This window comes from Gasterosteus aculeatus, chromosome 16, assembly GCF_964276395.1.
Source record: "Gasterosteus aculeatus chromosome 16, fGasAcu3.hap1.1, whole genome shotgun sequence".
In the NCBI taxonomy this organism is placed as follows: Eukaryota; Metazoa; Chordata; class Actinopteri; order Perciformes; family Gasterosteidae; genus Gasterosteus; species Gasterosteus aculeatus.
The window spans coordinates 15,549,265-15,564,822 of NC_135704.1; the positions used below are offsets into that span (position 1 = coordinate 15,549,265).

The window sequence follows — 15,558 nt, forward strand, 5'->3', positions numbered from 1 at the left end:
ATACATCTGCAAGTTTTTATTTATTGTGTTTGAAATAGGTTGAATCAAAAACAAATCTGAAATAAACAACCTAATCTCAGAATATTTATTTATGCTTGTTGGGTAGCAATCGTCAGTACGATGAAGACACAGTCATCTCTCTTAGCTAAACACAAAGATTGAGTTCATTGCCTAAAAGTCATTTGAGTGTCAATCATGACCGACTGTTCCTGAACGTGACGTCACACGTTATCTCAGTTCATCCAGAACACTTGTACAGTTCAACATCGGAGGAGTTTCTCATTGCCTGGTCTCTCCAAGTAACATTGGTAAGTGTTATTTGCTTAACATGATTAACATTCTCCTTTCTTACATCTTGTTGTCTTCCTCAACTTTGTAATTTTAATATTTTACCAATGACAGTGTTTCTAAATATTTTATTTTGGTTTGTTTTTCAGAGGCTCTGGATTAAGGACGCCAGCCGTTTGCTGCGGTCAATTGAAAGTGTTCCATAGCGTATTGTTGCAGTTGGTTTACCTTGTTCCTAATGATTTTTATGATTCATTTTTGTATTATTGTATACAGAAGCATACAGCGGCATATTTAATGTTTTGTTCTTGGTTACAAATAAGGCTATAATCTAATAAACTCCAACCATTATGACCGAAATGAGTTTGGTTGTCTTTCTTTAATTTGTGGGAAATGAAATGCAAAAGTATACGGTTATAAGTAAACGGTAACATTCTGGTATTTATAACACAAAAACAGTAATCGTAGGGTAACAAACTGTAATCCAATATACGACAACATACCGTATATTACGGTAGGGCACTGTAAATAAAACAGTAAGTTACTAGCGTCGACTGCCAGTAAATTGCAGTTAATTCACAGTAAAATTGGTTCAAGTTTACGGTAACATAGTGTAAAAACCATTTACGGTATTATACCGTAAAATAACGGTAAATTCCTGGCGTCCTTGCTGCCAGTAAAATACCGTTAATTTACAGTGAAATTTTTTAGAGTGTAGCTTCCTATTGTAATATACAGACGTACGAGAGCTGTATCAACTTGGGATATCTAGTTTTCCTTCCTTAGGCTACAAAGCACAATCATCCCGTAAATGTCTGACCCGACTACACAGAGCTTTTGGCGCAAACCGTATAATCCCAAACTATAAAACAGTAGTTTGGGTGCTCTTTTTTTTCAGGTCTTTTCTTTCCTTAACCAGATGATAGCTGGCTGTTGCCAGTTAACCGAGGTGAAAGGTCAAGGAATGGCTTCTCCCTGTGATGGTGTTTTCGGGGAAGGCCGGCGGAAGCACGCTTGCCTCAGCAAGGAACCAAACAGACCATCTCGTTTGACTGTTGCCTCTCGGTGAATGCCGTCTCTCTCACTCTCTTTTTGACTTTAACTTTATTGCCGGGTTGTCTCTGTCTCCCTCTGGCTTTTCTCTGTGCTCCTGTCTACACTTTTTTCCTTTTTACCTCCTCACATTTCCCCCGGTTGCGTTGCTGCTGTGTGCGTTAACAGATTGTTGCGTCTGAAGTAGTCTGCTACAATGTGAGAGCCAACCACTCATTTCATGTCCGAGAGCACAGAGACACGTGCTCATCGCGCAAGTCGGGTCATATTTGCTAATACAAATTTGATCTGAGAGATAAAGGAGATTTGACAAGTTTGGATGTTCTCACAGATATTTTAATAAAAGCTAAGCGGATAGAAAATCTGAAAGTGGCAAATCACATCTAAGATCCACGTTCACTGAAGCAGAAATCATCTTTGGCAGCGCTTCTCTCACCAGAAACTGACGTTTTAGCCCATACTTGGTGTCAGATGGCCTCCACATTTCACTGATCTAGTTATTCCGCAGCTCCTCTCAGTCACACAAAATCTCTTTATCCCTGTTTCACTGCCTTTCTCCCTCCATCTTTCTTCCCCCCCACACACTGAAATTATGCAGAGCCACCAAGCCAAAGACATTCAGAGAAAAAAACAAGGGAAATTTATCCCAAAAAAAACAGAGGACCATGAAAAATAGCCGTACGCGATGGTCCGATATTATTGTGTTCATGCCTCATTCATAACAGACCAAACTGATCAAAACAACACGAGTGGCTCCAAAAGGTCATCTCGGGGTTCACTGTAGGTCAGGCCAACCCATGAAAGCTGAGGGTCATGGGAAGCTGCAGTTCTTGGCTCCACTGGATAGGAACTTCACTGACAGGTTCTCTTGGAGGATGTTTGTAAAATGTCCGACCGCGGATACCACAGCAAAGAGCAGCACTCGGTGACGGTCCAAGGACATGGCGAGCACAGCATGACCAATGGTCTGAACCCGGGAGGAGGCACTGAAAAAAGGAGTGTGGCCTTTACTCTGGGTTTGGAGTAAGAGAGGACGTATGTGTGTGTGTGTGTGTGTGTGTGTGTGTGTTTGTGTGTAAGGGAGAGCCTGTTTCAGTGGGTTGAATTGGTTTGATTACATTTGGAGATAGCAATCAGCTCCATTCCACTCGCAGCTTTGTTGTGTTTGATATCGGACGAGCGTCCAGACGGAGCAACTCAACGGGCATAGCGTGCTAATGTACACATGGACACGCACACACTGAGGTCAGAAGTACAGGTGAAAAGGAAAAAAAAAGCCTTCAGAGAGTTTCCTCCGTTTAGTTGATTATCTTGTCGTAATATCTCTCTTTTTTGTTTTTCTTTATTAGCAGTCACATTTTGAAATGCTTTGTCACTGTGTAGGGAGGGAAATAAGTGTGTGAGTGAGTGTGTCCGTTGTGGCGAGGAGGTACTGCTCTCTCTCACACACACACACACACACACACTCATGCAAATGTTTGACTTGATGCCGTGGAAACAGGCGATGTTTGGTCCTCTCTTTAATTGTGGGGAAATGGCTTTCAGATGTCGCAGCGCGACTGATCACTTTGGGCTCCGCTCGGCCCCGTCATGTCCTCCCAAACCACATCAAGAAGCACAGGCCGATGTGGGACGATAGCGGCCCGGCGAGGGAGGCCCAGTGTGGGGCTGCAACGCTCCTCTGGGTGCCCTTGCATTAACAAGATCCACATTATCAGTAGCCGTGGGATCCGCCGGCTAAGCTAAGCTGCCATGCTGCCTGCTGTGTGATCCGTGACGCCGCTGCAGAAAAACAACAAATCAAACGTGATCAGGGCGAACGATTGTAGGCTGCAGAAGAAGGTGGATGGCTTTGATAGTTCTTTTAATGCATTAATTAATGCTGATGGTGGCTTGCCATCTACAGCATTGCATTTTAGAGGTTGGAAAGTATTTGGTGCTTTGAAAAGACATTTAAGGAGGCTTGAAACTGCACTGAAAACTTTGTGAGCACAATCAAAGTAGTGAAAACTCAGCACCTGTTGCAGAGACGGCAGATCGCTGTGGGTGTAACAAACCCACATTCCAGTAATAGACCCTGTTGGTTGCATTGGTTTGTTTTCCTTGGATGACTCCTCACCCCTGGGTGAGGACTCTGGTAATTCACATGGGAGAATGCAGGGCTTGATGTCATGTGTTCCAGCGCTAAGAGCGGGAAAAGAGAAGAAAGAAAAGACAGCGATGGAGGGAACTATGGGATGCAGTGCTGCCCTCTGCTGTCGAGTAGGACCATGATAGTATCCGACTTCTGGCTAAGGACACAGGCCTTTTAGAAAGTAGTGATGATGATCTAAAGGACTGAACTCATGCATGCTATATGAAACACAACACAAGATTTATACTGACAAACCACAAAAAAAAAAAACAGAAATACAGCTACTGAAGCAACATAAGGACAATTTTCACGTTCTTATTCTTCAGCACCGCTCTTTCACCACAACTCACAGTGTGTTTTTGAGCTGATGATGTGATAGTGGGATGGAGAGAACGAGGGGGAGACCAGTTGATAGAAACTGGCCAGCTGGCCTGCAGCCACAGCACTCTGCAGCTCTTCCTGATCTCTGGTTCAGGGACAATACAACAGCCAGAGGCAAGAGGACGGGGGGGGGGGGCTGCAAAGGGTCTTTTTGCATTTTGCAGCTCACGGGGCCGTTGTGTTTTGTTGCGGTCATAATGAAAATGAACATAACCAATGTTCTTTGTCCTGATAGCTGAGAGCTAATGGTTTTCAAGTTTGTGAGTTTCACTTGTGCGTTTCCACGTGCAACTTTGCAAACATGTGACTTTGTTTTGGTGAGTTCTCACTATTTCTTTGAAGTACAATCCAAGTGACTGCGATTAGTCAACGCTTCTCCTGATCTATTCTGCATTTACACCCAGAATCAAGGACAGATCCCAGTGCGTCTGCCCTGTGGGCACGATAAGCACACAGACAAAAACATAAAACATCTGTCATCCATATCGCTCTGTCCTCCTCCTGCTCTCTTTCAGTAGCTCCTATTGAGCATCAAAGGTCCGACGCTGGTCCTATGGAGCAGGAATCTCGCTGCAGTGTAAACAGCACCACGGTCCCTTCCAACTGTGAAACAGATTGAATTTGAACCTGCGTGTGAACCTCAATATGGAAACTATATCCAGTCAAAGGGTGTGAGCAGCAAGAGGTTGTTTTTGGTCTGATTTATCCAGAGCACCAAGCAAATGATGGAGAGAGAGCACCAGTTTCTAGGATTGGGATTTAAGATAGTATCAATCGTGTTGTGTTTAGTTTTGCAGGACAGGTACAAACAATTCACTATATAGCGTTCTTGGATGAATCACATTAGAAAATCATGGAATCCTAAATGAATCATGAGGCCCACTGCCTTTTGTGTACAAAAACACGGGAGTGTTGTTGTGTGTCTACTATCTACTTGGGCCCTTTCATGAAATGTGGGGGGTTTTCTAAGGAGGACTTGCAATGAGGTTCAACCCACTGCAACACACACGCTCACCACCCTGATTCAAACCATGCTCCTTAACAAGCAGACAACGGCGCCGCCTGGTGGCCATAACGAGCGAGCAGGGTTCACGAAGCTGTACTCTTCACGAATAACAACATCTGTATCTTATGGACTAAAACGAACATCTGCGTTTTCTCACCATCGTGGCCCCTCTAATGAATGTAGTTAGAATTTCATGACTTTTTGCTAAATATTTGGGGATTTCTTTCAGACGCGGAACTTTTTAAAATGTTCTTTCTCCTATAGACCGACGCCTCGGGTTTGACTCCACCCAATGGCGCCTCTGTCTTAGGTGGTGTAGCCTAATCCTGCATGGGGTTCACTCAAGTACTTGTAAGAAGAAATGTGTACCTACTATGAAAAAGAACGTTTCAAAAAGGTTCCGCGTCTGAAAAAAATCCAAAAACGTTTTGCAAAAACTCTTACTACAGTCATTTTAGCTCGATGGTTTTAAAACATACCTTTGAAAATAAATATAGACATTTTCTAAAATGGAGTCATAAGACATTCTACACAATGACCTTTAGAGCATCTCTGGAAACTGGATTGTAAGTAATTCATGGACATTTGGACAGGATACTGGGCTCCGAATGGAAAACACTGAAAGTAGCTCAATTAAAGGGTGAAAATCATCCAGTCTATGTCCTTATGTTTAATACATACAATCGTATATATATCTCCACGAAAATGATTAGAGAATGACTTTAACATTAATGAGCAACAGATCTGACAGTTCAGTTTAATGACATTTGACAACATTGTTGTTGTGTTTGTAAATGCTTTCCAGATGAGCACGTCTGTTTGATTCTTTGTGTGAATATGTTCCTTCCTCATTCGTGTTTGTGTGTTTGTGTGTTTGTGTGCGTATGTGTGCACGAGACAGAGCCTATATCCGTGTGTGTCCCCGTCCGTCTTTTGGCTGCTGCAGATAAGAGCATCAAAGCGGTCGAATGCTTATCGTCCCCTTGTTCTAATTATAGCAGTGAGCCACATCAAAACAGGGCAAAACTGCATGCTGGTTTTACCGACATCCACCTGTAGGTGTGTGTGTGTGTGTGTGTGTGTGTGTGTGTGTGTGTGTGTGTGTGGCACACAGAGAGATCGTAGCCTTTGATTGGGTTTGATTGAATCGGTGCAGCATTGAAGCCCTGTTTTCATTTGTCTGTTTCTGGTCTTTCTTTTCATGATTCAATAGGAAGCAGCAGGTTGAGTTGTTGAACACTAGATGTGACTTTTGTGTTACATGTGTTACATGTTCCTGATCATGATGGCCACATGACGATTATTCATAAAATACTGACAGAGGGCACTTCAGTAGTATAAGTAAAGCCGATGCTGTAAAAAAATAAATGAATAAAAGCAAAATGATAAGTACACTATAGTGGATAATTGTGTTATTATTATCGATGAAGAATTCACTTTGTTGCTGGTGGCGTTGTATGTTCATAAGAGCTTAGAACAACTGCAAAGAGTTCGTATCGAAAATATCAAATGCCCCATTCAGTGGTGTTAACAATCCTGCTTTGTCATGGATGGTAAAAAAAAATATGTGCATATCTTGTAAGCGTGTCTGCATGTGTGTGAGTGTGTGTGTGTGTGTGTGTTCATCATTATCAGCAACTCCATGGCCACGCAGCTGCAGAGGAGAGGAGGAGAGAGTCCGTGACATTCACAGTGACCCACCTGCTTTTGTGTATGTGTGTGTGTGTGTGTGTGTGTGTGTGTGTGTGTGTGTGTGTGTGTGTGTGTGTGTGTGTGTGTGTGTGTGTGTCTGTCTGGCTCTGTGTGTCTCAGTTCGTATGATCCCACCTGCCCCGCTCTCACTCGATCCTCTCTAGATTGCATTTTGTCCCCACCTGCCTGCATCGTCCATGCTAATCCCTCCCACCAGCTTTGACAGACAGGTCTGCGATAAGCCACGACACCCAATCCCTTTATTACTGTTTGATCTGCGTGGCAGAGACACACTCACACGCACCACGCACGCACACACACACACACACACACACACACACACACACACACACACACAGACGCCATTAGCGGATTCCCTCTTTGAAAGATTTCAAAAAAAAGAAAAAAAAACGTTCAAGAAAAGTCAGCTGCCATCTTTCAGTCATCTTTCATGAAATGAGGCAAATATATACTATAAAAATGTTTTCCACAAAGTCGACTTTGCATAAAGATGTGCGTGGCTTACATGCATTGGTTTACCTTTTTATATACTCATAAGGGGCTGATTGTGATAACTATTGCTCCTTGTGTATCTGAGGTTTCTTTCATTAAATACAACCATTCATCTAATACCGTGTGCGTGTTTTACATATGTGTGCTTATGTTAAACGTGAACATCAATCAAACCCAAAGAATTCCAATGTCTTTTCCCCCCGTTCACTCCCACTGTCCTTCTGGCAGACCCGGAGTGAGCTGACGGGAAAATTCTGTCACTAAGGCCGATATTAGTCAGAGGTCTCAGAGACCTTCACTCCTCCTCTCTTCCGTCACTCTGCTGACATGTCATCCCACGGTTTCACCAGAACTAATTAAATGTGAGGATGAGGCGGCGAGGACGCCCGCCGACAGCAAGCGTCACCGGCAAGCCCTTCGGTGATGAATATTTCCACTCAAGTCTGTGAGGATTTGCAGCTGGATGCGAGTGCCCTCCAGTGGTTCACTTGTTATTGTTATCTGTCCCCTTAGAAAGAGTTTGTTTTAGATCGGTTGACCGTTGGAAAAGGTCCCTTTTTTTTGTAAAATTCACGAAAGAGGCTAAATGGATTCTGAAATTGTATACAATTCTCAAGGTACTTTCTGACTTATTAAATATGTTGGTATAATTAATGGAGCAGGCATCCTAAATAAACAGCATGTAACTAGGCCTTTTGTGACAATAGTCACAAACAATGTGAATGTGTGACAGTGTGCACCATAATGATAAAATGTGGAACCCAAAGTCAAATGCTAAGATGCGTTCGGGATTGTCTGACATGCTGCAAAAGAGTGCAATGCTTTGAGAATCAACGTGTCCTGATCAGAAGTTGAAATACTTTACAAATTTAATATGGTAACAAAGAAGATAATGGAATTTGTTGCAGTGGCTGCAGGTCCACAAAATCACCACCAGGAGGCAAACGCGCCACGGGAAATGGAGAAATATTCCTTTAAATGTTCTCCCTTCTAGAGTATTCTTGCATAACACAGATTGCACACAGCAGCTAAAATGTTTAAAGATGTCTTTTTTTCCTGTCAGCAGTGGACTTTTATCACCACGGCAATGTGCCAAAGGCGTTGAATGTGATATTGGCTGTGATGCAATATGCATAAATCAGCCCAGATTAGACACATTAATATTGTAGGAGAAAAAAGTAGTCACAGAGCATTTAACAGAGGTGAGGACGACAATAACTTACAAATGAGCAGTATATGTCGTCGGTGTATATTCCCACTGTCGTTCATGTTGTTGGTGACTAAATTTACAGTTTTCAGACATGTTGACAGCACTCGGTGTGTCCAGTTAATTTACACATGAGATGATCCATTGAGTCCATCATGTATAATCTGAGTGAACATCTGGAACAGAAAACTACTCCTACTATTAAAAAACTAAAACTACTACTTTAGTGGAATGGTTTAAAGTGGACATCTCGCCTTTGTATTTTATGTGGTTGTTTTTTTTTTCTTTTGTTTTTTTAATAACATTTTGTGCTTTGATTGTCCTTATTTCAGTTGTTGCTAGATTTATGTGATGTATGATATGATGTGTATTTACTCTGCCAACCTACTTCTTTACGATTAGTGATGTACTTGATGATGTCATTTTAACCTAACCAATAGCTTGCACATATAGACGAAAAATCACTCTTGTGTGGAGACAATCTGCACATTCTCCTCTGACAATCTGCCCCATTTACAGTTGTTACTTTAACTCGTTAGTGTGCTGGTTGGCCCATAAGCCCATCAGACCGAGAGCCCATTTAGTTTGTCTCACAGTGCATTATTTATCAACAGTGCACCCACTGATATGTACCGATTCAGGGTGACTATTGGGGCGCTGTATAAAACACATTTGATCAGTAATATTGATAACCTAGTAAGGAGCGTCTGCATTTTATTCCAGTTATTCTGCCTCATAATGTAGTTTAGATTTCACCAAACTGTACGAAGATTCCTATTCATTATCATCTAGCAACTATTTATACAAACAAACAAACAAATGATATCACAATAGTTTCTACTCTAACAAAAGCCTTCATTGATGTCATTTCCTTTGGGTTGAATGAAGAAATGCTCTCCGGTTGTGATGGAACTACTGCAGCACCCACACACACACCTCAGCTGCCGTTGTCTCCTCTCTGACACACTTAAACGACCCACACGCTCTTCTCACTGACCTGCAGGCGTTCACCATGACAGCTTTTAAATGATGATAATAGGTCACTGTGAGTAACAGTTATCTCACGCAGGAATCAGCTCCCCATCGCTTCACCAAGCCTTACCTTCACCCTCACCCCCTCACTTTATCAACCTAAGGCTGGTACCTAAACAGTGAGGACGAGTCAGAAAAGCCTGATGCTTCATGTCTAATACATTGTAACTATTCATCTGGAACATCCTGCTGTGTTTTGTTTGATATGTGATGAAAGCGGTTCTTTTGTTCACCACCTGATTTATGTTGTGTTGGATCAAGCGTTGGCATGATCAAAGAACTTTGTGTGAAATGGTAGGCACTGAAGTTTTGGGAGATTGTTGTCTTTGATCTGATTTTACAAAGTTGGGTTTAAATCGCTTGCCTGCCGCGGCCTTTCTTCTCCTCACGGTGGTTTGGGTTGCTGATGTCATCAGACGGATTATAAGCCCCTGTAAACAAGGACTGACTGGCCTGTATTGAGATTGATCATCGATATTTTATGCAAAGCTGGTGTTGGTGATAATTGGATTTTTTACTAACGATGGCTGATCAAGTAACGATGATGATGATGATGATGATGATGGAAAAGGGAGCTGAGCTGCTGCGTTTAATGATGATCAAAGCCATTTAGGGCGTAACATTTGGCAGATAGGCGCTAATAAAGGTACAAGTGGTTTCTGCTCAGCATGGATTGTCAACATGGGACAATTAAGGACAATGACAACAGAAAAGAAGGTATTGTTCATCTTTAAAAGACAGCAAAGCCCCTTCTGAAGACACCACAGACTTTCAATGCTATTTGTATCTGTTTCTACGAGCTAAATGGAAAGATCAGACTTCATGTAACTTAATGGAGGGGTGCCAGTTCTGCATAGATAACAGGATCACCCATGGAGGTTCCTGAGACATACATGCATGCGCTGCTAAAGGATTAAAAAGGTCGGTCACGACAGAATCATTTCTGCCGCCAACCTGCAGTAGATTCCACGGCAACACCAAAATGCTTGGATCTTATTTCTCATTGAGTATCCATTTATATTATTTGATTATTTAATTTAAGCATTTATAGAAATAAATAATACTACAAAATCAAATAGTTTGATCAATGGCTGCCATGTTGGTCAGTCATACCAGAATGTAAAACGCATGCATTAAACCGTAATACTGCATTAAATGTTCTGTTTGGTTTTGTTTACCTTTTAAATCATTTACTGTTGTTTTAGGGTTTTGTGGGGGGGGGGGTGTTTGCAGTTGCCTCGTGTCTCTTTTTGTCGTTGTTGTTGTTTCGTAGTTCATGTGCTTTTTTTGTTTTGTAGTCCTCTTTCTTAATGGAGATTACAATCTTATCCTTGTAGCCATGTTCTCTTGACCAAGAGCCCCCCTATAGCTCCGTGGGCCCCTGTGCCCACTGCCCAGTTCAACAACCCATCAGTTAGCATCACTGTGACTGCTTCACATGTCCTTACGAAGACGACACATCCATTCCATTCATTCCAACCAATCATTTGCGTATTAAATACGAGCCAATGGTTCTAATTTGCGATGCCAATTGGATGCAAATGTATCTATCGAACACCCATAAAGAAACAAGCAACAGATCCCGTGATTGGATCACTTGTTGCCTTTCTTATTGGCCGACTCAGCTGTCAGTCCGAGGCCGCACTTGCTGGTTCGTTCCAACCCATGACTTCACGCCACTAATCTGCTTCCTATGCAGCAGCGAGAAGATTGTGTTGCAGCGTCTCTTTGCGCTGACGAAGCATCAGTCGGAACACAAGCTCTCTCCCCCCTCTCTCCCCCTCTCTCTCCCTCTCTCTTTGAAAACCCGCACCGTGCTCGTCCCCTGCCGCTGCAGGGCACCATCACGACGGAGCATCTCGACGCGTGCATGGAGCTCCCACTGCGGTCGTGACTGCCCTCCGCCGCCTCTCACTGCGTTGAACGTTGCCGCAGCATCCCCGCGCCGCCGCGGCTCTCTCCTCCGCGGCCATGGGTACCGTCCTCTCCATATCCCCGGCGACCAAGAAGGCGTCCATCATGGACGCCGAGCTTGCCAAAAACGACAAGAGCCTCAAGCGGCACTCGATGTTCGTCTCCCTCTCCTGGAAGAAGCTGGTGTCCAATTCGGCCAAGAAGAGTGCCAAGAAAGTGACCCCGAACCCGCTGCCCGCGCGCGACCTCCCGTCCGGACAGGTGGCGCAGCTTAACAGCGAGAACAGCAGGAAGACGCACCGCGCCGAGGAGAAGAAGCCCAAAGCGCCGATCCCGGTGCCGGTGCCCACGGTGCCCACGCTGAGCAAAGAGGCCCTGGTCCAGAACGGGAGGCTGGTCACGGTGCAGAAGCAGCCCAGCAGCCTGTCTCTGGTGTCACCCAGGCGGATAGTAATACAGGCGTCTACCGGGGAGCTGCTGCGCTGTTTGGGGGACTTCGTGTGCCGCAGGTGTTTTAAGCTGAAAGAGCTGACCAGCGGGGAGGTGATCGTCTGGTTCCGCAACATCGACCGGACTCTTTTGCTCCAGGGGTGGCAGGACCAAGGCTTCATCACGCCGGCCAACTTGGTGTTCGTGTACCTGCTGTGCGAGGACACGATAGCGGACGGCGTGGAGAGCCCGGCCGAGCTGCAGGGCACCTTTCAGACCTGCCTGTACCTCGCCTACTCGTACATGGGCAACGAGATCTCGTACCCGTACAAGCCGTTCATGATGGAGGCCAACAGGGAGGTCTTCTGGGAGACGTCGCTACGGATCGTCAACAGGCTGAGTGACAAAATGCTGCAGCTCAATGCGGACCCGCACTTTTTCACCGAGGTCTTCCAGGACCTCAAAAACCAACGAGATATGAGCGAGGCCAACCTGGACCGCTGACCAACAACAACAAAAATACACACACGCACACACACACAAGACAAGACAACACAAGACCAGTGGGTTTTTTTTTTTTGTAAGATGAATGTTTCGCAGAATCACACAACGGTGGTTTTGAATGTAAGAGGCCGACGTGGAAGGCTTATCGCGTCTGGGCTGAATCTCTCTCTCTCTCTCTCTCTCTCTCTCTCTCTCTCTCTCTCTCTCTCTCTCTCTCTCTCTCTCTCTCTCTCTCTCTATCTCTCTCTCCCTCTCCAACGATGTTACACAACCTCAGTGTGGCGTTTAGGCTGCCGTGTACTACATGCATGCACGCCTGTAATTTTTGTCCTCTTTTGTCTTTGTCCCCGTTTGAGTGACGCGGGGATTGACTTCGTGGTGCAGATCACATCCTACGTGACGCTCAACCCCCCCCTTCATTCATTTCATAATTAGCCTAGGTGTGTACATGTGTACGTGTGTGTGTGAGAGAGAGGTCGAGAGGTGGAGCTGTCCGAGGTGCTGACCCGTGCGGCCGTTTGTCCTGGTCTGCCTGCTATTTGAGTCGCCTCGCCACAACAGAGCCAAGCCTGGCTTAAGAGGACCAGAGCGAACCAGGTACACATTCAGCACATAAGCCTAAGCCTTGTAAGTACAGGTATATACTGCATAACGTGCTTTTTTTAGATTCTCTACCAGCTAAGTAAGCTGTTCAACACGCAGCAGATGACCCTGTTGCTATAAAGGGGAGAAAACACGTTAGTTATCTGGACATTCTGCTATTGATGACAGAGGTCTGCTGGTGATGTGTGTCTTCATACCTGATTAGAATGTAACGTAGTTCAGCTTCTGTGATCCAAACGAGCAATCTTACCTGTAAACCACCTCAAACTGAATTTAGATGAGTTATGTACGTAACATTGAATGGGCCGGCGGTTCAAGCTCGACGTGACGGTCGTCTGGGACGTGATGAACTGCAGGAAATGCCCATAAAGCAGGATTATTAACGCAGGCCACCTGTTGTGTGTCGCTGTTCGATACGCTGCACAGGCCGACGTATACTAGAGACCAAATGGAATGTACAGATTGTAAGAGATTGTTTTAAAATCTCACACGTGCCAACTATCCACTACTCCTGGCCTGAAAGCTTGTGGTTTGCATATCCCACATTTTGGATGCGCTGTGTGTTTCATTTGTATCTGCCTGTTTTTGAAGGCTGCCGTCCACGATGTGGTTCAAGCATTACGCAAAAGGAAAACCCGAGAGCGAAGCGATCAACTCGTTACATCTGGCCCCTCTCTGTAAATGCGGCGTGAGCCTCGGTTTGCTGGGTTTAAATCACACTCAGCGCCAGTCAGTTCAGGGAGGACGTTTCCTTCACGGTGTAAATAAATATTGAATTGAATTGAACGCTTCGTTATTAAGTGACTATCATTTGCACACGTCATTGCGATTTGACTCCGAGCTTATAGGGCAACCGTGACAGTAATTATTCAGTATTATGCTTGTAAGTGATCATCGTGATGTCGTGTTGTGAGTCCATTGCTTGGTCAGTGGAATATAATGCTGCTATTTTGCACAGTCGTGAACAAACATGTGATGTTTTGCACAGTGGTATAACATGAGGGTTGTGTTCCGGTGTCTCCCCGTCAGGCACTGAAGTGTTCTCCGTTTATTTTGCAGTTAGCATCAACAGGTTGTGCTCTACAAAGAGCATATGTGAACTAGATCTTTTGCACACTTTTCTTTCGTGTCAATTATGGAAAGCGATGTTTAGATGTGCCTGTTGTCTGTGGTTGCACCAACGTTTGCATTCACTATATGTTAATTAAAAAGGTCAATGGAGTAAGTGTTTATGGTGACAATGATGAAATAAAATCCAAACTACTGTCGCATCTCTTGTCTCTCACTCATTGTTTTGTTAATTTAATACTTCAGCCTAATGTTTATGTAAGTATAATGTTTATACAGTATTATATAGGCACTACTTATTGCCCATGTTTGCACAAATCTCTGTCACTTTGCTGAAGTAGTAATTAACTGGTACATCCTCTTATCCACTCGCTCCGCCCACTAATCCGTTGATTCGCAGGGAACCCTTGAGACGCGGTTACGCAACAGAAACAAATCCACGACGAATATGGTCACTGGGATGCTGCCATAGGTTACTATGGGATTGAAACCCGTTGTTATCTATATTTATTCATATTGACACAACGATAACGTGGGAGGTTTTATACACAGGGCAAGTAAATGGGTGTTTAAGTAAATGGAAGATATATACATGTGAACAGCACCATTTCTCCCTGGAATACTTTGCACTGAGCATAGTGAAGTAAAAGCTCTCGCATAAAGGGTATTTTTGGTATCGGTGCGTCCTGGTTATTCTGAATGAGGCCACGGGCTGAAACGGGAACACAGGGACCCAACGGTGACAAAGTCCAATATGTTTGGAGGGGTGTGCATGCATTATTCTAATCAAAACGTGTCTCGCACTTTGATGCACATCACTAATCGTAATTTTAAGAGGTGCACAAAATCGAGCATGGATAAATTCAATACCACCAGTCCGTGAGTCACATTTTACACTAAATTAAAAAATATATTGGTACGTTTCAAAAGCTTTCACGTTTTGCAGTATTGATGCATTGATGTCATACGCTGTGTGACATAATGGAGCTGAATAGAAACAGGTTTTCCCTTGATTTTTTATGAATAAGACACGTGGGATGGAGGGCTCCTTCATGTGATTGGTTAGAATCTGCTGCAGTCTCAGGACCGTCTGTTTCTCTCTCTCTCTCTCCCTCTCTCTCCCTCTCTCTATCTCTATCTGTGTCTGTCTCACAAAGACATACACCATCTATTTACAGAGCAAAAGCAAAGAAAGGCAGTCAGAAATGGAACAGGAGGGAAACACTGAAAGGTGGAGAAAGATGGAAGGGGATGGAGGAGTTTGTATTACAGAGAATAGAATCAAAGCCACAATGTCACATCAAAACTATTCAGAATGACAATTGCAGAGGTGAAAAGCTGCGGCAACGATACATTTAATTGTCGCTAACTAATCTATTGCCAATTTTACCATTCAACCACATAATGACCACACATAAACTAAATAGTAGAACTTTCACCAATGAGATCCTGTGAGGAAACATTTGAGAAAGCGTCAAACCAGTAAACCACACGGCATGATGGTCAAATGAGTTTTCCTACAACAGTTTATCTTTGTTATGTAACAGCCCCCGGGGGGGTCAATGCTGTGAGCCTTCTCTGTATGATTAAGATTCAACGCATGTCTCCTGCGTATCGGTCTGCCAGCCCGCCTTCTGCAGTCTTCTCCGCTGTGTCTCTATAGTAACGGGTAGGTGAGGGAATGAGGGACGGACGGAATGAGCCGTGCGGGCCAGTGAGTGGGCTGAACCACTG

General features: G+C 44.2%; 1 protein-coding gene across 1 annotated transcript; it reads left to right on the plus strand.

Moving 5' to 3' along the window:
• Positions 1 to 10,955: 10,955 nt before the first annotated feature.
• On the plus strand, positions 10,956 to 14,027 carry cdk5r2b (cyclin dependent kinase 5, regulatory subunit 2b (p39)). The gene has a single exon (XM_040201829.2). The coding sequence runs from the start codon at positions 11,278 to 11,280 to the stop codon at positions 12,151 to 12,153; it is 876 nt and encodes a 291-aa protein (XP_040057763.2). The 5' UTR covers positions 10,956 to 11,277; the 3' UTR covers positions 12,154 to 14,027.
• The last annotated feature ends 1,531 nt before the right edge of the window (positions 14,028 to 15,558 follow it).

Coding starts and splice junctions, on each gene's coding strand:
- cdk5r2b (XM_040201829.2), top strand. CDS start 11,278: ATGGGTACCGTCCTCTCCATATCCCCGGCGACCAAGAAGGCGTCCATC.